General features: G+C 38.4%; 1 protein-coding gene across 4 annotated transcripts in view; it reads right to left on the bottom strand.

Annotated features, from left to right (window-relative positions):
* The window catches only part of ssbp4 (single stranded DNA binding protein 4), a 413,236-nt gene that overhangs the window by 72,820 nt on the left and 315,116 nt on the right, over positions 1-25,300 (bottom strand). For all 4 annotated transcript variants that reach the window (XM_062039061.1, XM_062039062.1, XM_062039060.1 and 1 more), the window contains one exon: positions 11,844-11,933. In XM_062039061.1, the coding sequence (XP_061895045.1) occupies positions 11,844-11,933 (90 nt within the window). The remainder of the gene's footprint in view (positions 1-11,843; positions 11,934-25,300) is intronic.

A 25,300-nucleotide genomic window follows, 5' to 3' on the forward strand; every position in this document is an offset into this window, starting at 1 on the left:
TGTGATTAGTTCTATCAGTGCAATGTGGCTGTTATCAATAACTGGCAGCGGGCGCCTGCCCCTGCATTGACTTCGTGGGTTATTTTGAATTGTTTGTGATTTTTCAAATGGTTTTGTTTATACTGTGCAATGTGGCGGTTATCATTAATAACTGGCAAGGGGAGCGATTACTAATTATATGACACTTGGTTGCAGGCCCACCCTTTGTGGAGTATTTGGAGTCATTTTGGCTTTGTCTAATGATTAGTTCTATCATTGCAATGTGGCTGCTATCATCAACAACTGGCGGCGGGCGCCTGCCCCTGCATTGACTTTCTGGGTTATTTTGAATTGTTTGGGATTTTTCAAATGGTTTTGTTTATACTGTGCAATGTGGCGGTTATCATTAATAACTGGCAAGGGGAGCGATTACTAATTATATGACACTTGGTTGCAGGCCCACCCTTTGTGGATTATTTTGAGTCATTTTGGCTTTGTCTAATGATTAGTTCTATCATGCAATGTGGCTGTTATTATCAATAACTGGCAGCGGGCGCCTGCCCCTGCATTGACTTTGTGGCTTATTTTGAATTGTTTGTGATTTTTCAAATCGTTTTGTTTATACGGTGCAATGTGGCGGTTATCATTAATAACTGGCAAGGGGAGCGATTACTAATTATATGACACTTGGTTGTAGGCCCACCCTTTGTGGATTATTTTGAGTCATTTTGGTTTTGTCTAATGATTAGTTCTATCATGCAATGTGGCTGTTATCATCAATAACTGGCAGCGGGCGCCTGCCCCTGCATAGACTTTCCGGGTTATTTTGAATTGTTTGTGATTTTTCAACATGTTTTGTTTATAAAGTGCAATGTGCGGTTATCATTAATAACTGGCGAGGAAAAGCCACAGTTTTGGAAAATAATACACATTATTACTATTTACTGTGTACGATAGGTTGTTTTCATGTGTTTTTTGTCCATTCATACACAAATAATACAAGTTGGCATTAAGCCAGGGTTGTGTCTGTTCTGTTGTTGGCTTTATCGTACAGGCTAAACAGGGAACACTACGAGTGAGCTTGAAATAAAGCCGTCCATTCCTCGTGTCCGTGCGCTGTCTCCCCTTCTGCCACGCTGTCTGTCCGTCTAAACTGTCTGTCTGCCTTTCTTTCTGACTGACTGCCATGCGCCCTGGGTCTATTTATGGAACACCATGTCACTCACGCAACACCATCGCTATCAGATAGCTTTCTCCCTGGGTCTGCTCGCTGCTCATACATCATTAACATTCCCCACGACCCAAACACACACACACACACACACACACACACACACACACACACACACACACACACACACACACACACACACACACACACACACACACACACACACACACACACACACACACACACACACACACATCTGAGCACAAGGACATGCATGCAAATGAGTGTATACATCCAACAGCCAAGGAGAAATAAAACATAAATCAGAAAGTGTGTTTATCCAACTGTTCGTCACAGTGCAGTCGTATAAAGGAAGGCCGTCTTGGTATTAAGAGGCAAGGTTTAAAGCACGTTTAGTGACATCACAAACAGTTAATCCAGGTCAAACACTAATCTTAATCTGGATTCCGACGTGGAAATGTGCAGCCTTCATGGAGAAAAAAGGATGCCAGGAACTGTACATCATAGTTGCACATTATGTTAAGTATTTTTGATTTTAAACTTTGTTTTTATTATGTGAAAGGGGACTATAAATAGTTTTAAATTTTTTAGCTATGAAGTACTTTTTTTCTTTTTTTTTTTTTAACAAATAAAGCACAAAATAAATGTTAATGTCCGTATTTTCCGGACTATAAGGCGCACTTAAAATCCTTTTTTTCCCCTCAAAACCTGACAGTGCGCCTTATAACCCGGTCCGCCTAATGTACGGAATCATTTTGGTTTTGCTTACCGGCCTCAAAGCTATTTTATTCGGTACATAGTGTAATGATAAGTGTGACCAGTAGATGGCAGTCAAACATAAGAGATGAGTGTAGACTGCAATTAAAAGTTAAAGTACCAATGATAGTCACACACACACTAGGTGTGGCAAAATTATTCTCTGCATTTGACCCATCACCCTTGATCACCCCCTGCGAGGTGAGGGGAGCAGTGGGCAGCAGCGGTGGCCGCGCCCAGGAATCATTGTAGGTGATTTAACCCCCAATTTCAACCCTTAATGCTGACTGCCAAGCCCCCAATTTCAACCCTTGATGCTGAGTGCCAAGCAGGGAGGTAATGGATCCCATTTTTATAGTCTTTGGTATGACTCGGCCGGGGTTTGAACTCACAACCTACCGATCTCAGGGCGGACACTCTAACCCAGGGGTGTCAAACATACGGCCCGCGGGCCGGATCAGGCCCACGAACACGGTTTACCCGGCCCGGGGGATGAGTTTGCTAAGTATAAAAATGAGCTGAAATTTTGAATGAAAGAAACTGCTGTTCTAAACATGTCCACTGGATGTCACTATAGCAATTATTTGTATATTTGTAGATGATGCTACATACTGTATGTACAGAATAAACCACATGATGTTAGTTCAACAGTTGAGGAAAATGAGTAAACTACATAAATAACATCCTGTAATTTGATTTTGATGTTATTTTCTTTATCTTGATAGATTAAAAATAACACCAATTAGAGGCTTTTAAAACTTTGCCAGACTCAATTCCACCTATTTGACCGATGAACATGATCACATCATTTATTCAGAACGTATAAATAATGACCAATGAAGATAGAATACTATTAACCGCAACATGTAAGTGTAAAAAAAACAACAACATTATGATTTGTACATTTTCAGAATATTTTTAAACAAAGAAAACAATCTGAAGTTGTTGTTATTTTTAGGTTATCATGCCATGATTTTATCAGTTTGGCCCACTTGGGAGTAGATTTTGCTCCACGTGGCCCCTAAACTAAAATGAATTTGACACCCCTGCTCTAACCACTAGGCCACTGAGTAGGTTTGGATGGCAATATGACTCAAGTAAAAACACAAAACCGGGGTGCTCAAAAAGAACTGAAATAACAAGTGAGTCAAAACGTAAATAAACTATGATCCGGGCAACGGATCATAACAACTACAGTTTTATTTACACATACACCAATTTGCTTGAGACCCTATATCATTTTCTTGTAATCTCATCTGTTTACGTTTCATCACTTCTGTTAGCAACTTAGCACACAAGCTAACGATAGCTCCTCTCTGCTGCTCGCTGCGTGTGTCAAATATTTAACTACAACTCGGTTTAAAAGTGCCCATAGCTTGTGCGGACTAAGGCACTGGAGTGTAGCGGCTGGGTGGCTGAAAAGCAGTTTTTAAACTGAGCAGCCAGCGAGTAGAAGCTTCATCTATCCCGCACACAAGCGTGAGGATATAAACCTAACATTCATCAACAAAATGAACAAACAATACTTTGACATAGTAACGGCTAACTCATTACCGTATTTTACGGACTATAAGGCGCAAATAAAATCCTTTTTTTCCCTCAAAACTCGACAGTGCGCCTTATATCGGTCCGCCTAATGTAAGGAATAATTTTGGTTTTGCTTACCGACCTCGAAGCAATTTTATTTGGTACATGGTGTAATGATAAGTGTGACCAGTAGATGGCAGTCAAACATAAGAGATACGTGTAGACTGCACTATGATGGCAATATGACTCAAGTAAACAACACCAACATTTTATATTTTCCACTGAAAATATAGAACATTACACACGGCGCTCAAAAATCCATCAAAATGTTTTAGTACGACTTTGGTAAGATATGAAGCTGCACCGCTTGATGGATTGTCGGCGCATTAAACATAGGAGTATTATTATGGTGTGTGTATAAGGCAGGGGTCACTAACCTTTTTGAAACCAAGAGCTACTTCTTGGGTACTGATTAATGCGAAGGGCTACCAGTTTGATACACACTTAAATAAATTGCCAGAAATAGCCAATTTGCTCAATTTACCTTTAACTCTATGTTATTATTAATAATTAATGATATTTATATTTGTGGAAACACTGATCATCTTAATGATTTCTCACATTAAATATATATAGAAACAGATAATGCAACACTTTATTTTTATATTTTCTCTAAGTGCACATTTTTCAAATTGAACATTTTCAAATGATCACCTCTAAGACAGTCTTGTGAAATCACAATATCCCATTTTAACTAGCTAGCCACTAACATTTTTTTAAACAAATCATGAATTACTTTGCACCATGTTTGTACAAATAATAACTAATGTAAAATTAAAAAAAATTAAAAGAATAATTTATGAAACATCATTAGTAATGTTTCCTGATTAAGATTAAATTTAGAATTTTGATGACATGTTTTAAATAGGTTAAAATCCAATCTGCACTTTGTTAGAATATATAACAAATTGGACCAAGCTATATTTCTAACAAAGACAAATCATTATTTCTTCTAGATTTTCCAGAACAAATTTTTTAAAAGAAATTCAAAAGACTTTGAAATAAGATTTTAATTTGATTCTACAGATTTTCTAGATTTGCCAGAATATTGTTTTTGAATTTTAATCATAAGTTTGAAGAAATATTTCACAAATATTCTTCGTCGAAAAAACAGAAGCTAAAATGAAGAATTAAATTACAATTTATTTATTATTCTTTAAAATAAAATAAAAAAATTTACTTGAACATTGATTTCAATTGTCAGGAAAGAATAGGAAGGAATTTAAAAGGTAAAAAGGTATATGTGCTTAAAAATCCTAAAATCATTTTCAAGGTTGTATATTTTCTCTAAAATTGTCTTTCTGAAAGTTATAAGAAGCAAAGTAAAAAAAATAATGAATTTATTTAAACAAGTGAAGACCAAGTCTTTAAAATATTTTCTTGGATTATCAAATTCTATTTGAGTTTTGTCTCTCTTAGAATTAAAAATGTCGTGCAAGGCGAGACCAGCTTGCTAGTTGTGGGGAGGCGGGGCCGACGGACCGACGGCGCCCGCTCCAAGATGGCGGCGAGGAGGCGTGGACGAGCGAGCGGCAAGGTGGGGCGCGCTGGGAGCGACGCCGCCATCAGCATAAGGTGCGTGGAGCGCGCAGCTGTGGACAGTGCAATCACCCTCTCGGACCGTATAAAAGGGTGAGAGACGTGAACATCAAGGGAGGAGACGGAGAAAGACGGTGGACGGGAGGAAGCCATCCTCTGCTGCCTCGCAAACGACGGCGACGTGCTGCTGAAAAGCAGACGGCGGACGGGAGGAAACCATTCGTGTGCTCACGTGAGAAAAAAGGCAGCTGCTGAAAAGCACGCAAAAGACTGATTGAAATAATAAAGAAGTCTAAACAATGTCTTCCCCGGATGGTTCTGAGAACCCGCACTACAGTTAGGACTGTCACACTAGTAAATAAATACAATTTAAAAAATAGAGGCAGCTCACTGGTAAGTGCTGCTATTTGAGCTATTTTTAGAACAGGCCAGCGGGCGACTCATCTGGTCCTTACGGGCGACCTGGTGCCCGCGGGCACCGCGTTGGTGACTCCTGGTATAAGGTAAGACATTATCTGGCGTTTCGTTTCGCAATATTATGCAAAAGCAACTTTTCTTACCTTCTGCTACCTGCTGATCTGTATTTGGGATCTGCATAAATCCTGAAAAAATGCACGCGTCCACCTTTGTAGTCGATAAGCTTCTTCTTTTTTTCTATCTTCTTGTTACGGGACATTCATCCTCCGCTGTTGCCATTTCTAATATAAAGCAGTGTAAAGTTCTTACTTATATCTGTCAGTAAACTCGCCACGAAAGCGCTAAAACATACCGGTTTAGTGAGTTTACATTATTCACCCAAGGAACTTTAGTTATTAGAGTTCCGGTCGGACGGTTTTTAACGGGACACATTTCTGGCCTTGTTGTTGTTTCCGGATGAGGAGATGCTGAGCCGTTATCGATTGAAGTAAAGTCTGAATGTCATCAAAACAGTTAGCTCCATCTTTTGACACTTCTTCCACTCCCGTCCTTGCACGCTACACCGCTACAACAAAGATGACGGGGAGAAGACGCTGTCGAAGGTGAGCCACGTAAATAAGACCGCCCACAAAACGGCGCATCCGGAAGCGACTGTCAGAAAGCAGCTTGAAGATGATCTGTAAAACATCATCTATACAACATTTTGACCAAAGAACCACCATTACATGTTATGTAGACCACAAGGCAGTGTTATATTTAGGAAAAAAAAAGAAAAAAAAGACTCCTTTAATGCGCCCTATAATCCGGTGCGCCTTATATATGAAAAAAAGATAGAAAATAGACCATTCATCGGCAGTGTGATTTATAATCCGGTGCGTCCTATCGTCCGGAAAATACGGTAAATGAAAATGTTCCATCATTTTCAGTAGACTGCATTGCAAAATGAATAACACTCCTTCATCCTTCTCATGCAAGATCCACCCAGGAATGTGGCCGTATGAATAATTTCCCTACTGTATGTTATTTATTCTATTTTAACTTGTATATAAGGCAGTGTTTTTCAACCTTTTTTGAGCCAAGGCACATTTTTTCCATTGAAAAAATCCGGAGGCACACCACCAGCAGAAAACATTAAAAAACGAAACTCAGTTGACAGTAAAAAGTTGTTGTCGCAATTGTTGGATATGACTTTAAACCATAACCAAGCATGCATCACTATAGCTCTTGTCTCAAAGTAGGTGTACTGTCACCACCTGTCACATCACGCCCTGACTTAATTGGAGTTTTTTGGTGTTTTTCTGTGTTTAGTGTTTTAGTTCTTGTCTTGCGCTCCTATTTTGGTGTTTTGTTCTCTTTTTTTTGTGGTATTTTCCTGTAGCAGTTTCATGTCTTCCTTCGAGCGATATTTCCCGCATCTACTTTGTTTTAGCAATCAAGACTATTTCAGTTGTTTTTATCCTTCTTTGTAGGGACATTTATGATTGTCATGTCGTGTTCGAATGTACATTGTGGACGCCATCTTTGTTCCACAGTAAGTCTTTGCTGTCGTCCAGCATTCTGTTTTTGTTTACTTTGTAGCCAGTTCAGTTTTAGTTTCGTTCTGCGTAGCCATCCCTAAGCTTCAATGCCTTTTCTTAGAGGCACTCACCTTTTGTTTATTTCTGGTTTAAGCATTAGACACCTTTTTACCTGCACGCTGTTTCCGACATCTACAAAGCAATTAGCTACCGGCTGCCACCTACTGATATGGAGGAGTATTACACTAGCTTGAGACAGCACCAACACGTAATTTGCAGACTATAACTACTGGTTTGCAAAAAATATTTTTAACCCAATTAGGTGACATTAAATAATCTCCCACGGCACACCAGACTGTATCTCGCGGCACAGTGGCTGAAAAACACTGATTTTTAGGTATTTCACTTATCAGTTGATAGTGTGTTTTGTGTGTTAATTCAGATTTGGTCATGAACTCGGCTCAAGGTTGCTTCCTTCTCTCCGTCACCAAAGTGCTTTACTCACATGGAGTTCAGTTGGATGTTCATTGATGCAAGTGGCCTAGTGGTTAGAGTGTCCGCCTGAGATCGGTAGGTTGTGAGTTCAAACCCCGAATACCAAAGACTATAAAAATGGGACCCATTACCTCCCTGCTTGGTACTCAGCATCAAGGGTTGGAATTGGGGGTTCAATCACCAAAAAAGATTCCCAGGCGCAGCCACCGCTGCTGCTCACTGCTCCCCTCACCTCCCAGGGGGTGGAACAAGGGGATGGGTCAAATGCAGAGGACAAATTTCACCACACCTAGTGTGTGTGTGACAATCATTGGTACTTTACCTTAAATGAACAGAGAGCTGCTATTGTGAACTGGTGCCATACATACTGTAAATACAACTGACTTCTTTCCAATACTATCTTTTCCTCCGAGATATTTTGAGACGATTTCGATGTGGGTCAGAGCTGTAAAAAGGGTGTGCGTTTGTGTGTTTATTTGTGTGTCAGAGAGAAAGTGACCTCTAAAGACAGCCTTGAGACAGCAGTGATGATGGGAGGACTGAAAGCGACACAAACCGAGGGACAACAATCCCCTTCACTGACACGCTACAAGCTGCCATGGATATTTGGGCCGGCGAGAGAAAAGCCATGAAGTGCAACTGACGGAGACGAAGCATCAACAACCGGGGCCGCGCGATATATGGGTCTGAGGCAACAGGGACAGAGAAGGGGACACATCTGGACAGGGATTAGGACTAAAGGCTAAAGAGGCTCAAAAAAGAGGAGGAGACAGGATAGGTTTAGGGATGTTAAGAGGAGGTGCGGAGGCGTATTTGTGGCGCCGCCTATGCGTTGTGGTCCAAATGTTTTGGAAGGCATGCAAGCACACATGTCATAAAGAGGTCTTCCAGTTTTTGCAAATGGTCAAAGACTAAATAAATAATTAGTCGACGGCAACAGCCATGTTTTTATAACACATCTTGAAGTTAAAGTACCACTGATAGTCACACACACACTTGGTGTGGCGAAATTATCCTCTGCATTTGACCCATCACCCCTTGATCACCTCCTGGGAGGTGAGGGGAGCAGTGAGCAGCAGCGGTGGCCGAGCCCGGGAATCATTTTTGGGGCTTTAACCCCCAATTCCAACCTTTGATGCTGAGTGCCAAGCAGGGAGGTAATGGGTCCCATTTTTATAGTCTTTGGTATGACTCGGCCGGGGTTTGAACTCACGACCTACCGATCGTGATATGATTTGGGTGGAAGTTGAAAAAATGTGTTAAAGGATTGGTTTGTTCACTGGCTACCGAATCAACTTTAAAGTCCTTTTATTTGTTTTTAAATGTCTAAACAACCTCGCACCAACATATCTCTCCGACCTCCTTCAGCCTTACTGCCCCATCCGATCCCTAAGATCAGCCGATCAGCTGCTACTGACGGTCAAGGCTGAAGCTTAGAGGTGACAGAGCTTTCGCCGCTGCTGCTCCCAAGCTCTGGAACGACCTACCTCTGAGTGTTAGACAAGCCTCCTCTCTTCCTGTTTTTAAATCTCTCTTAAAAACATACTTTTATTCCATGGCTTTTAACACTGAGTGATATCCATCCTGCTATGGCGCCCCATAGTACACCTGCTGTGAACCTGTTTTTATGTTTTCATGTTTTATTTTATTTATTTATTTTTTATTGTGTTCTGTTTGTGTTGTATTGTGTTTGCTCGGTTCTCGTATTATCTTTTAACCTGCCCATTGTACAGCACTTTGGCTACCCCAGTGGTAAATTTTAAATGTGCTTTATAAATAAAGTTGATTTGATTTGATTTGTTTATGAAGCTTGATGTGGTTTCTGTTATTTTAGGAGAGTTCATTGACAGTCACGATTTAGTCAATTTAATTATAGTACTCGGTAAAAGGTTTATTTTTAAGGCCAAAAACAAATATTCACTTAGTATCACTCTCTTTAAAACATTTATTCAGTATTTTGTAACTTTAGAAAGTTATATGGTTGAAACCGATAATGATGCCAAAAAAACATAAAAAAAGATGGGAAGTCCTCAAAGGCTTAATTTGAAAATGTAATTTTGTTTACAAATTATATGCAAGTGTTTCCTAATTTGAGTGTACATAAATGAAGATGTGCGTTGCTGAGTCCGACCTGGACATAATCTGAACTGTACATAAATGCTTATTTTGAAAATGTAATTGTGTTTATAGATTCTATGCAATCTGTTGTAGGAGCCAGAAATATTAATAACAGAAAGAAACAACCCTTTTGTGTGAATGAGTGTAAATTGGGGAGGGAGGTTGTTTGGGTTGGTCCACTAATTGTAAGTGTATCTTGTGTTTTTTATGTTGATTTAATAAAATAAATAAATACATAAAAATAATAATAATTAGTCGATGGCAACAGCCATGTTTTTTAACACATCTTAAAGTTAAAGTACCACTAATAGTCACACACACACTAAGTGTGGCGAAATTATCCTCTGCATTTGACCTATCACCCCTTGATCACCCCCTGGGAGGTGAGGGGAGAAGTGGGCAGCAGCGGTGGCGACGCCCGGGAATCATTTTTGGTGATTTAACCCCCCAATTCCATTTTAAAATGTTGTTTCTGTTTTTTATAAAATTGTTTTTGATTGCAACGTTGCTAGAATAGGATATAAACCACACTGCAAAAACTGAAATCTAAGTAAGATTAAATATCTCAAATAAGGGTGATATTTGCTTATTTTCTGTCTGATAAGATAATTCTTCTCACTAAGCAGATTTAGAAGTTAGAGTGTTTTACTTGTTTTAAGGGTTTTGGTCCTAAATGATCTCAGTAAGATATTACAGCTTGTTGCTGAGATTTTATGACCTATATTGAGTAAAACATGCTTGAAACGAGAATAAACTGTTGCAAAGCTGTGTCATCAACACTCACAAGTATAAAACTACTTTTTTAAAGTAATAATTTCTTACTTCAAGCAAAAAAAAATAATCATGATGCCGAGCACATATCATTATGCCAAGATAATGGCACTAGCATTTACTCAATTTAAAATATTTTTTAACGTATTGAGCAAAAAGGTAAAAAAAAAATTTCTACCAAGAAAAGTGTACTTGTTATTAGTGAGAATATACTTGTTTTAAGGTATTTTATTGAGGTTAGTTACTTTTACTTGTTTTGGAAAGTCTTGACAAGCTGAATTCTTGTTCTATTGGCAGATAATTTTGCTTAGTTCAAATAAAATACCCCTAATTTTTAAAAAATTTGTTCTTGTTTTTGAACACTGACACTTTTGCAGTTCAGGCCTGGGCTTCTTTTTTTGACTCGGGGGTGCGCCTCAAAGAGTGGCATCACATCACAGTAGCTCCTTTGACTTCCTTCATTTTACTTTATTTTTGGTATTTTTCTCCACTTTTCTATCATTTATGTTTTCCATAAACCCCTAATTATGGTTTTTGGGCGCTTTAGTGTGTTTTTTTTACTTTTCTTTTCGGGATGTTTTTTGTGTTTGGCTTTGATCAGTTGAGCAGCAGGCCCTTTTTAAACAATTTCCCTTGTGGATCAATAAAGTTTGTCTAAGTCTAAGCCTAAGTCTAAATTTAGAGGAAAAAAATGTGTCTGGGGGCCGGTATGTCTGATTTGTAGGAACACTATTACAAAACCTCACAATAATGTCTGATTCAATTGAAAAACATTTTTTTTACTGAACGAGAATGTACATGTAAATAAAGAATGTGGGATTTACAATATTAACTATGAAGAATAAAACACTGAATATTGACAACATATGAACGTCACACCCCCTCTCGATCGACATATTTTAGAATCAAGTGAAACGCAACAGAAATGCAACAATCACAGCGAAATATGAACGTGAAGGGTAAAAAAAAAACCCCACCTACAATCTGACATATCTGATATATCACTAAGCTTTAGAACTCTGTTGTAAAAATCTCCTTCCGCGTCTGTCCCTGACACCCGCATTTCAGGCTGGCCGCTCTGGAAACACTCTGTGGAAACGCTCCCCACCCACACTGCTTGGTGCCTGGTCTGAGCTGCTGTGACTCTACATTACCATAGTAACTAGTATATCATGCTCGATTGTGTGAGAAATTTAAAGTCAGTCGGACTTATGGGGTATAATAAAAGCACCACTACGTAAACACCCTAAGCTAAAACTACAGAGTGTGCTCGATTGTGTGACAAATTTCAAGTCAGTCGGACTCATGGGGTATAATAAAGGCACCACTATGTAGTGTATTTGTCAAAAAAAAAAAAAAATAGCCAGGGCAACTCAGTAGAGGTACATGTGTTGACTAATGTTCAGCCTTTTGTTTGCAGAGCTCCGGGAGTAGAATAGTTAGCTTACAAACAAACACGACATAGTTCTTACTTGAAAGAATCCCGGGGGCATGGGTCCTCCCGGCATGCCGTCATTAGGTGGCATGTTGCCCATCACTGGACTTGGGGCGGCAGCCGCACTCTGGAGAAAACACACAGGAAGCACGTGTTAAGCCACTGGGACAAAAACAAGTCTTTGAAGGACAGATAACAACAAACAGTACAGTGGTACTTCAGCTTAATAGTTCCCAAACTTATAGCTAGAGATCGACACAACCCTCAGAAAGTGAGGTTGAAGATGCCGTGACCACGTGATGAAAACAAATTAATGCATTTAAGATGTTCTATATTTATTTAAGTACATTTTTTCCTTACAGAAATGAGAGTCCTTTTAATTTTTTGTTTGTTTATTTAGTCCAGGGGTCACCAACGCGGTGCCCGCGGGCACCAGGTAGCCCGTAAGGACCAGATGAGTAGCCCGCTGGCCTGTTCTAAAAATAGCTCAAATAGCAGCACTTACCAGTGAGCTGCCTCTATTTTTTAAATTGTATTTATTTACTAGCAAGCTGGTCTCGCTTTGCTCGACATTTTTAATTCTAAGAGAGACAAAACTCAAATAGAATTTGAAAATCCAAGAAAATATTTTAAAGACTTGGTCTTCACTTGTTTGAATAAATTCATTAATTTTTTATACTTTGCTTCTTATAACTTTCAGAAAGACAATTTTAGAGAAAAAATACAACCTTAAAAATGATTTTAGGATTTTTAAACACATATACCTTTTTACCTTTTAAATTCCTTCCTCTTCTTTCTTGACAATTTAAATCAATGTTCAAGTAAATTTATTTTTTTTATTGTAAAGAATAATAAATAAATTTTAATTTAATTCTTCATTTTAGCTTCTGTTTTTTCGATGAAGAATATTTGTGAAATATTTCTTCAAACTTATTATGATTAAAATTCAAAAAAATTATTCTGGCAAATCTAGAAAATCTGTACAATCAAATTTAAATCTTATTTCAAAGTCTTTTGAATTTCTTTTAAAATTGTTGTTCTGGAAAATCTAGAAGAAATAATGATTTGTCTTTGTTAGAAATATAGCTTGGTCCATCCATCCATCCATCCATTTCCTACCGCTTATTCCCTTTGGGGTCGCTGGAGCCTATCTCAGCTACAATCGGGCGGAAGGCGGGGTACACCCTGGACAAGTCGCCACCTCATCGCTTGGTCCAATTTGTTATATATTCTAACAAAGTGTAGATTGGATTTTAACCTATTTAAAACATGTCATCAAAATTCTAAAATGAATCTTAATCAGGAAAAATTACTAATCATGTTCCATAAATTATTTTTTTAATTTTTTCAAAAAGATTCGAATTAGCTAGTTTTTCTCTTCTTTTTTTCGGTTGAATTTTGAATTTTTAAAGAGTCGAAATTGAAGATAAACTATTTTCAAAATTTAATAGTCATTTTTTTCGTGTTTTCTCCTCTTTTAAACCGTTCAATTAAGTGTAAATATAATTAATTATTAATAATAACAGACTTAAAGGTAAATTGAGCAAATTGGCTATTTCTGGCAATTTATTTAAGTGTGTATCAAACTGGTAGCCCTTCGCATTAATCACTACCCAAGAAGTAGCTCTTGGTTTCAAAAAGGTTGGTGAACCCTGATTTAGTCCGATTAGCAGTCCGATAATACCGGACTGCCGATATTATCGGCCGATAAATGCTTTAAAATGTAATATCGGAAATGATCGGTATCGGTTTCAAAATTATCGGTATCGGTTTCAAAAAGTACAATTTAGGACTTTTTAAAACGCCGCTGTGTACACGGACGAAGGGAGAAGTACAGAGCGCCAATAAACCTTAAAGGCACTGCCTTTGCATGTCGGCCCAATCACATAATATCTACGGCTTTTCACACACACATAAGTGAATGCAAGCATACTTGGTCAACAGCCATACAGGTCACACTGAGGGTGTCCGTATAAACAACTTTAACACTGTTACAAATATGCGCCACACTGTGAACCCACACCACACAAGAATGACAAACACATTTCGGGAGAACATCCGCACCGTAACACAACATAAACACAACAAAACAAATACCCAGAACCCCTTGCAGCACTAACTGTTACGGGACGCTACAATATACACCCCCCACCACCCCCTACCCTCCCACCCCACCTCAACCTCCTCATGCTCTCTCAGGGAGAGCATGTCCCAAATTCCAAGCTGCTGTTTTGAGGCATGTTAAAAAAAATAATGCACTTTGTGACTTCAATAATAAATATGGCTGTGCCATGTTGGCATTTTGTTCCATAACTTGAGTTGATTTATTTTGGAAAACCTTGTTACATTGTTTAATGCATCCAGCGGGGCATCACAACAAAATTAGGCATAATAATGTGTTAATTCCACGACTGTATATATCGATATCGGTTGATATCGGAATCACTAATTAAGAGTTGGACAATATCGGACTATCGGATATCGGCAAAAAGCCATTATTGGACATCTCTAGTTAGAACTATAGGCTACTTTTTATTAGAAATGGCAACAGCAGAGGGTGAATGTCCCATAACAAGAACATAGGGAAAAAGAAAAAGCTTATCGACTACGGCGTCAGCACGTGCGCAAATTTTCAGGACTTATGCAGATCTCAAATACACATCAGCAGGTACCAAGAAGGTAAGAAAAGTTGCTTCTGCATAATATTGTGAAACAAAACGCCAGATAGTATATCTGCGGTCCTTATACACACCATAGTAATACTTGTATCTCTGACTACGGTAGCCGTAATGGGTCGACTATCCATCAAAGTCGTACTAAAACATTTTGACAGATGTTTGAGTGCCGTGTGTAATGTTCTTTATTTTCAATGGAACATTTAAAGTTTTGGTGTTGTTTACTTGCGTCATATTGCAGTCTACACGTATCTCTTATGTGTGACTGCCATCTACTGGTCACACTTATCATTATTACACCATGTACCACATAAAATTGCATCGAGGTCGGTAAGCACAACCAGAGTTATTCCGTACATTAGGCGCACCGGGTTATAAGGCGCACTGTCAATTTTTGAGAAAATTAAAGGATTTTAAGTGCGCCTTAAAGTCCGAAAAATACGGTACAACTCGACCTCTGCCCACGTTTAATATTGAAGTGCAACTTTGTCAATAGTTTATTTAGCTATTTTGTTTTTTGTTATGGTTGTGTATATTTGAGCCCCCCATCCACACCTTAAGATATTTTTTAATCAGTTTCATGACAATTACAATGTTAAATTAAAGCTGCAAGCAGCGTTGGTCGGGCCCGCTTATTTGGCTGGTGCTAGTCCTAAGTGTCCAAAAACTTTTGTCTACTGTTAGTCCTAAGTGTCCAATACTTTTGTCTATTGTTAGTCCTAAGTGTCCAAAAACTTTTGTCTACTGTTAGTCCTAAGTGTCCAATACTTTTGTCTATTGTTAGTCCTAAGTGTCCCAATACTTTTGTCTATTGTTAGTCCTAAGTGTCCCAATACTTTTGTCTAGTGTTAGTCCTAAGTGTCCCAATACTTTTGTCCAGTGGTAGTCCTAAGTGTCCCAATACTTTTGTCCAGTGGTAGTCCTAAGTGTCCCAATACTTTTGTCCAGTGGTAGTCCTAAGTGTCCCAATACTTTTGTCCAGTGGTAGTCTTAAGTACAATGTTAAAATACACAAGAAATACAATTTTTTTGCATTTGAAAGGATTTACATGCATTATTATTACATCAATGGTTAATTTGGTTTCATAAAAACAATAGCAAAAATGTTGTTTATCGGCAACAATTTGTAGGTCAATATATCGTCACGCAAAATTTGTTGTCGGCCCAGGCATAGGCGAAAGTGGGGATCAAACTTGGAACCCTGAAGTTACTCTACCAACCAAGCCGCGCTGTCCCAAAATGACCAAAGAACCACCATTGCACGTTATGTGGACCACAAGGAAGTGTTTTAAATTTAGAAAAAAAATCATGATATACTGTAACCCCTTTAATGCACCTTATAATATGGTCCACCTTTTGTATTAAAATAGACCCGTTCATCAAGAGTGCGCCTTATAATCCAGTCCGAAAAATATGGTACGTAATAACACAACATATTAGAGACATTTACACATGAAATAGGTGTAGAAATACAAGCCCACTAACCAAAAATGTACAGAATTTGCCGAAACATTCATGTGTAACACGCCTTATGTGCCACAAAGGTACCTGTGAGTACAAGCCACATATTTGAACCTACAGTGTACTCTGAGCAGAAGAAGCAATTAGCAAAAGTGTGGGTACTTCAGTATCAAGTGGTATTTGGTACCATTGATATAAAGTAGGTGAGCTCTGAAAACTGCTGTGTACGCAAGGGTTCTCAAACTTTTGACACCAAGTAGGGCGGCACAATCAATAGAATTTCAGTCGCGATAACGATTTTGGTTAAATGAGGGTGATCGTCGGCTATATTTATATTTAAAAAGCAGGCTACGCTGCATAATCAATTCAAGCACTTTCACAACCAACAGTCAGCCAACCACTAGGAGGCAATCGGGAGACAGTAGACCAGGGGTGTCAGACTCATTTCCGATCGTGGGCCACATGGAGAAAAATCAGATCGGGGGCCACATGGAGAAAAAAATCACGGCACGATAACTTCAAAATAAAGACAACTTCAGATTGTTTTCTTTGTTTAAAAATAGAACAAGCACATTCTGAAAATAGCCCTGTGATGAGGTGGCGACTTGTCCAGGGTGTACACCGCCTTCCGCCCGAATGCAGCTGAGATAGGCTCCAGCACCCCCCGCGACCCCAAAAAAGGGACAAGCGGTAGAAAATGGATGGATGGGGCATTCTGAAAATGTTCAAATCATAATGTTGTTGTTTTGGTTTTTTTACACTTACATGTTGCGGTTAATAGTATTCTATCTTTATTTGTCGTTATTTATACTTTCTGAATAAATGATATGATAATGTTCATCAGTCAACTCATTGGTGTTCATTTTCAATCTATCAAGATAAAAAAATTATATCAAAATCTAATTACAGGATGTTATTTATGTAGTTTGCTCATTTTCCTCGACTGGTGCACTAACATGTGATTTATTTTTTTTTACTCATGTAGCATATCAAATTAAATCAACTTTATTTATAAAGCACATTTAATATTTACCACAGGGGTAGCCAAAGTGCTGTACAATGGGCAGGTTAAAAGATAATACGAGTACCGAGCAAACACAACACAACCAGAACACGATAAAAAATAAATAAATACAATAAAATAAATAAAACATAAAAACAGGTTCACAGCAGGTGTATTATGGGACGCCATTGCAGGATGGATATGACTCAGTGTTAAAAGCCATGGAATAAAAGTATGTTTTTAAGAGAGATTTAAAAACAGGAAGAGAGGAGGCTTGTCTAACACTCAGGTAGGTCGTTCCAGAGCTTGGGAGCAGCAGCGGCGAAAGCTCTGTCACCTCTAAGCTTCAGCCTTGTGTCAGGGACCGTTAGTAGCAGCTGATCGGCTGATCTTAGGGATCGGGTGGGGCAGTAAGGCTGAAGGAGGTCGGAGAGATATGTTGGCGCGAGGTTGTTTAGACATTTAAAAACAAATAAAAGGAGTTTAAAGTTGATTCAGTAACGCACAAGGAGCCAGTGAAGGGACGCTAATATAGGGGCGATAATCTACAAAGATACAAATAATTGGTATTGTGACATCTAGTGGACACATTTAGAACAGCGGTTTCTTTCATACAAAAATTCCGGCTCATTTTTATACTTAGCAAACTCATCCCGCGTGCCGGATAAAACCTCTGTATGTTTTACACCCCTGATGTACAAGTAAATAAAGAATGTGGGATTTACAATATTCACTATGAAGGATAAAACACTGAATACTGACAACGTATGAACGTCACACCCCCTCTCGATCGACTTAGCAAACTCAAACTCGCCGTACGTTTGACATCCCTGCAGTAGACTCATGTGAGAGAGAGTGAGAGGGTGACTGACGGTTGATAAGATGGTCCTGTAGCTCCAAACAGGGACTAACCGTGCACCGAGGGACCCCATATCCATCCGCCTCTCAAAAAGACACGCATAAATAACGGATGTAATACCGTTTTATTTAGCAAAGCGGTAGAAAATGGATGGATTAATGCAGGGGTGTCAAACTCATTTTAGCTCAGGGGCCGCATGGAGTACGATGTATTCCCACTGGTAAAATCATGGCATAATAACTTGAAAATAAAGACAACTTCGGACTGTTTTCTTTGTTTTACTTGGGCCAAAAAATAGAACAAGCACTTTCTGAAAATGTACATATTAGAAAAAATCCCTTTGGCAAAACACTTCAAGTGAGTTGAAATTTCTGAGGGAAAAAAAATGGTGACAACACAATGGACTTAGACTTTGTCTCAGTGTTTTTACAAAGCCAATAAACTCTTAAGCACTTCCTGTTTTGAATTCTCACGTTGGCAGGTCATTAAAACGGTTTGGAAAAGCCATCGAGTGTTTTCTCAAACCGCCGCCTTGGTGAAATCCGCGTACTGCCACAACACATTCATTTTTCATCATTCAAATATTACAATTATAACATCAAACAATTATGTAATGTAATGTAAAAACAATTATAAAAATGACACCATAGCCGAAATCAAGGTTAACCTTGTTGGAGGTACCGAACCCCACCAATTTCATATGCGCATTCACCGAACCCGAACCGTAATCATAAAATGATGTTATTATACTAAAGAAATACTAATAAAGATATATTTTACAAACAGAAAGTTACAGGAATGCACACATGATCCCATGTTTACATCTCATTGTGCAACATGTGAATGTTTTAGTGGGAACTAAATGCGAAAAAAATTTGCCCTAGTGTGTGAATGTGAGTGTGAATGTTACAAATGTGTATTAATTTCATGTCAAGTCATCATTAAATGGCCCTGATATGTCAAAAGGCATGAATATTTTATGTTCCTTTCGAATACCTTTATAACTTGTACGTGGATTGTTACCATTTAGTGGTCAATTGTACGGAATATGTACTGTACTGTGCAATCTACTAATAAAAGTTTCAATCAATCAATCAATCAATTGATAACAGTAGTTCAGCCGGGATATGCTCATTTTAAAATTCCATTTACAGCCCCGAAATATTGTTGTTTTCATTTCGATGCCCCGTCCTCCACCGTTTGACCAGTTAAAAAGTCTGTGAGTGTGTCACATCCAGGTTGCCAGTTATGCACCGTCATATTCGTCTAGCTACTGCCTTTGGTAAAGTTACTAAACATGGCAGACCTTAGTAAATCTAAAGGGTGTCATTACGGTTCTCAACTTATTCATGACAAAGCCAGGAACAAAACAAGGATTTGTAAAGAGGATGCCTTTGAAAGCGTAGGACTCTTCGATTTCCATTTGAAGTTCCTCGGAGTAGGATTTGGCTGCGTACCTGGCAACCTCAGTCATGAAGAGTACTACAGAATTTTGACCGTGATTGCAGTACCATTTCTGGCCACATTACTACATATGGCAACTTTAACTACAAATGTAACCAATGTGAACATGGTAGATTTAAGTATGAAATAAAATACAACAAACACAAAAAACGTAGAAAAACACATTTTTACAATGGAGTTCAGGGTGCGCATCGTGCATTCAACCAACAGCAAGCGCTGCATGGAACTCTAACTACAAAGATGATGGTCAAGGTGACCTAAGTCTTTGCATCTTACCGTTTCTTTATTTTAACCGTCGAGTGGATAATTTACAATGACAGAAGGCTTTGTGCATCAACACTGCTGCCATCTGCTGACAGCCACAACAGGAGCAGCTGATTGCAACATTAGTAAAACGGAGGCTTCCCAGAGAGTGAGATAACTCCTGGAAATGACTGCCTTAGAATGGCCAACGTTATAGATGTGTGTGTTCAAGTTAAAGGAAACGGCAGGTTGTCTTCTTCTAGTGGATATATTACAATATTTGCAAGCTGTGTAACGTTTGCTGTGGTCTGGAACAACATTTCACAATATCAGATATGCAGCCAATATTACCTACAGATAATGTGTCATGAGACATGCAAATATAAATTAAATACACAGAGGACATTTTAAAGGATATTAATTGAGATCAAATATACCTACAAACAAGGCATAATGATGCAATATGTACATACAGCTAGCCTAAATAGCATGTTAGCATTGATTAGCTTGCAGTCATGCAGTGACCAAATATGCCTGAATAGCACTCCAACAAATCAACAAAGCTCACCTTTGTGCATTCACACACAGCATGAAACGTTTGTTGGACAAAATGAGACAAAGAAGGAGTGGCATAAAACAGGTCTTTCTGTGGCAGTGTCGGAGAAAGTTGTACATGTAAAGAAACTACGGTGCGTTCAGAGACCGCCGAAATTAGTAGGACAAAACGGCGCTCGCCAAATCCTCTCATCAGTGAAGCATGTTTAATATAAACAGTGGGATTTCTAATTAGGAAGTATTGTTTCCTCTTTTACGGAAACAATACTAAAGCAAAAATTATATTTTTTCCACCATCTTTTCCATTTTTATAAAAAAAATTTTTAAATTTTTTTAAAGAATTTATTAATCAATCCAACAAAACAATACACAACAATACCATAATAATACAATCCAATTCCAAAACCAAACCCGACCCAGCAACATTCAGAATAGCAATAAACAGAGCAATTGAGAGGACACACAAAATAGACACAGAACAATCTAAAAGTAGTGAAACAAAAATGAACGTTATCAACAACAGTATCAATATTAGTAACAATTACAACATAGCAGTGATTAAAAATCACTCATTGACATTATCATTACAGACATTAATAAAAATAAAAAAAATTAAAAAAATGAACAATAGTGTCACAGTGGCTTACACTTGCATCGCATTTCATAAACTTGACAACACATCGTGTCTAATATTTTCCACAAAGATAGAATAAGTCATATTTTTGGTTCATTTAATAGTTAAAACAAATTTAAATAATGGATTCCATATTCCAATATATGACTCATAATTATTAAATCTATACATTTTTTAAAAAAGCTCCAGGGAGCCACTAGGGCGGCGCTAAAGAGCCATGTTGCCGACCCCCGACCTAGGCTTACCATCATTGTAACTTTTAGAAACGTCTGAAAGTTTCATGATTTTTTAATTTTTTTTCCCGTCTCTATGGGCGTTGTCGTCTTTGGCTTATTTGGATTGGGTCTGACTGTCCTGTTCAGTAAGTCTTCCTCAGGTTTGTTTTGGACCCGTGAAGACGTCCGAAGCAGCAATAACAGAAATTGTTATTTTTTTGGTCAAAGAACCGATACAGGACTATGGTTTGACGGAATTGATGTTCTCCTGCCAAAACGCCAACCACCCCCCACCCCCGCCTCCCGCTAACCTCAACCTGGCCCTATTAAACACTTATTTGCTAGCGGTTAGCAGCTAACAATGAAGGAAGGAGGCTGCCTAAAAACACAGCACACCCAGCAGAGAGCAAGATGGAGAACAAGTCATGTTTGCGGAGACATTTTAGTTCGCCAATATAAGGTTTAAAGGTCCACTATTTGGATTAGATTTACATTGTGTGCGCGCCTGCAGTGCACGAGGCTCCACGCTACACAGGTGAAGCGGTAGCAAGCGGCAGCAGAGGCAGAAGCAAAAGGCCTCCCGTCTCCTAGTTGCCATGACAACTCCGACCTCAGCTCCTGCACTCCAGTGCCCATTAAAACCCTCAGGCCGTCAATCAACAGCATGGCCGGGGTAGCGCGGGGAAAGCCAATGAGCTCAATGAGAATGGCGAGGAGAAAGAAAACGGACTCCATTGTCTCCGTTCTCTCTGTGCGTACAAACAAAACATCATTCGTGCGACCTGTAACGCCCTCCTGTCTTTAAAACACGATTTTAAATAGTCATCCTGCTTTAATATAAAAAAAAAAAATCAAAAATCAAAGCTTCTCTCAAATCACAAAAGTGAGTACACAGCAATCGTTTTTAGGAATATTTTTTACTGGTAGAGCATCAAAAACTGGTTATGACCTTCAAAATAAATGTTTTACATTATGAGAGCCCTCTAGACATAACGTAACACCCACATAGTCACCTTTAGACTTTTTAAAATCCAATATATAGTAATCAGTCAGAGGTCACAATTAGCGGCGTCGAAGTGGGGGGGTGCGAGGTAGGTTGTAGCTGGGCCCCTGCGCTTTTGTAATGTTTGATTTACCGTATTTTCCGGACTATAAGAGGCTACTTTTTCCCAACGCTTTGAAACCTGCGGCTTATAAAACAGTGCGGCTAATTCAGGGGTGTCCAAAGTGCCATTTGCGGGCCGCAGCTAATCGTTTACCGGCCCGCCACACATTGTGGAAATGCTATGGCAAAAATACAAAATAAAACGTTGCAATGTTGACACAAAGATGCCATGCAGGCTGTTTTTTTTTATTTTGTCTATCTTTATTTTTCTTTTTTTGGCCATTGCTCAAACCCCCACCCCAAAAAAACAATGTTATAATGAATTATTGACCTATTCTAGGCTCCAATTACTTCAAATATTTCACTTTAATATGTTTTATGTGGAAAATATTGCATATATTGTGTGGTTGCCATATAAATACATCAATGTTTTCTTTGACAAAAGAGCATAAAACAAACAAAATAATAGTTAAAATGTAAAATGGACAGATATATCTGAAGTTGATCTCGTAACTTAAGTGTTGAAAGTAATAAAAAAAACCTAATATAAATGTATCACTTTATGGGTGGGAGACCTTGTGGATCCCAACAATATTTAGTGGGATTTTATTTATATTTTCTCTGTGATTGCTCAAAAATAATAATGAATTAAAATCAATGGTGTCCTCTATTATTGATCTTTTAGGGCTCTAATTACCAAATACTGCATATTTCAGTTTTAATATAAAATTTTTTAAAAAAGTTGTCTTTTTTTACTTTATATCAACCTGAAGTTGACATAGAGATTTACTGTAAGCGTTAAATAAATAAAAAATAATAATCTGACTTATTTTTAACATTTTAATGACTGAGACCCTTTTTGGTCCCCGGGAGCCCTAAAGGTATAAAAACAAAATCCATATATTTTGTTATGGTTTGAAAATGAAAAATTTAAAAATGGCCCCCGCATGCTTTAATTTCTCCGTGTGCGGCCCTCAGTGGGAAAAGTTTGGACACCCCTGGGCTAATTAGTGGATTTTTCTTTCATATTAACACCGACAGAGACACTGAAAAAGTGTGTTGTTTGTGCTATGGCGCCATCTTTTGGACAAGTTTGCTCACTGCCTGTGCCGCGTGTTGAAAATGTACTTTGTTTCGAGCCTTGAACAGGAAGTAGAACCGTCCATAGCGTTTCTGCTCGAAATGATTATTTATTCGATCAATCAATCAACGTTTATTTATATAGCCCTTACAAAGCCCTTTTACAAAGCAAATGTGGGATATAAATAATAATGGAAGTATAATTGTTAGTATAATTGTTTTTATATAGTATATAATTGGTACAAAGGTTTAACTAACACGTGTACAAGGATATTTCACATGTCTTTACTGTGTATATAATTGAACAGTGTTTATGTTGTGCACAAGGTGTATTTATAATATGCTGTGCAAAGGAAATTTCATAATTTTTGGAAGCTCATCTTGTATTTGACATTGTTTATAGCAGGGGTGTCCAAAGTGCGGCCCGGGGGCCATTTGCGGCCCGCAGGTAATTTTTTAACGGCCCCACGGCACATTCTAAAAATACGATGAAAAACAAAACAAAACATAAAAAGTGGTATAAAAGAGCAAACGGGTGAAATGTAACAAGAAACTGCTGCATTATTTACTCTAATAACACATAGCTGGGCCTTAAGAGGTTAAATATTGGTTCGCGCTATAGCCCGAAAAATACGAGATAAATGGAATTTATATAAAAAAGGACATCATAGATGCTATTATAAAATTAATATAGAAGTGAAACTTTAATAATATGTTTGCTCGAATCAAATCAAGGACGTCTTAGACTACTTACAACCCTTATCAAAAATACGAAATTGTTTGTTCCACCTGAATAGCCGCAAAACTATCTATCTGTGGCAGCATAGGAGAAAGTTATGCACAGGTTTCACTTTTGTGCCTCATTGCCCAGAACTGTGGTGCGTTCAAGGAATCTCGATTAAAGTTAGAAACAGAGACGTCACTAGTTTTTAACGGCAGGGGGAGAGTAGACTTCCAGGGGATGTACTAATAATAATAATATGTTCATAACAATAATGAGTATGATTCCTAATCTGTCAAGTTTTTCTTTTTCTTTCGGTGATGAATAGATAGATAGATAAAGTACTATCTATCTATCTATGTATCTATTTATTCCTGATTATAATCCTACAGTATGTGTATGAGCTAATCTCGATTTTACACTCTGAATTAAAGAAAAACTTGACAGATTTATAATTACTTATCAATAATGACAGGATATATCATTGTTTGAATTCAATTTAGGCCATTGTATATTATATGATATGTTCCAAATATCTTAATGCTATTTTCAAAATATTAAAAAAACAAATTACATGTGTTTTAAAAAGCTAGTCTCAACCAAATCAGGGGTCGGCAACCAAAAACGTTGAAAGAGCCATATTGGACCAGAATGACAAAAAACAAATCTGTCTGGAGCCGCAAAAAATGAAGTCTTATAATGAAGACAACACATGATGTAAGTGTCTATATGAGCTATATTAGCCTACTATCAAAAATGCCTATGTGTCGCAGGCTGAAGCAAATCTTTGTTGACAGAAATGTTGAAAGGTAATATTTATTTCACACATTTTTACAACATTAGAAACCATTAGTAAATCAGAGGCTACTCAGAAGGTGAGATAACTCCTGGAATGACTATGGCATACCCTACCGTACCATGGCATACCGTACCATGGCATACCACACCGTACCATGGCATACCATACCATACTGTTCCATGGCATACCACACCGTACCATGGCATAGCATACCGTACCATGGCATACCATACCGTACTATAACATACCATACCGTACCATGGCATACCATGCGGTACTATGGCATACCATACCGTACCATGGCATACCCTACCGTACCATGGCATACCACACCGTACCATGGCATACCATACCGTACCATGGCATACCATACCGTACCATAGCATACCATACAAACACCAAAGTACGCTGCAATTCCCACCCTAACTTTTGACACTTTTGACTAGGATATGTATAGAGTTCCCACTCAAGCTAATGTGAGTGATTGAGCACAGATGAAGATACATGCCAACTTAAACTCCATTATGGTTAAATGTGGCAAAAAGGGGGGATATTTCATGCTTGCCGCTCTCCTTCGGCCCTCTGCTTGTGATGCTCTTCAGCTCCGTGGCAAAGAGGCTGCATGGCTGGATGGCCCTCAGACAGTGAATAGGCCTCTCTATCTGTGCAGGGATCAGAGC

This window comes from Entelurus aequoreus, linkage group LG27 (assembly GCF_033978785.1).
Source record: "Entelurus aequoreus isolate RoL-2023_Sb linkage group LG27, RoL_Eaeq_v1.1, whole genome shotgun sequence".
NCBI lineage: Eukaryota > Metazoa > Chordata > Actinopteri > Syngnathiformes > Syngnathidae > Entelurus > Entelurus aequoreus.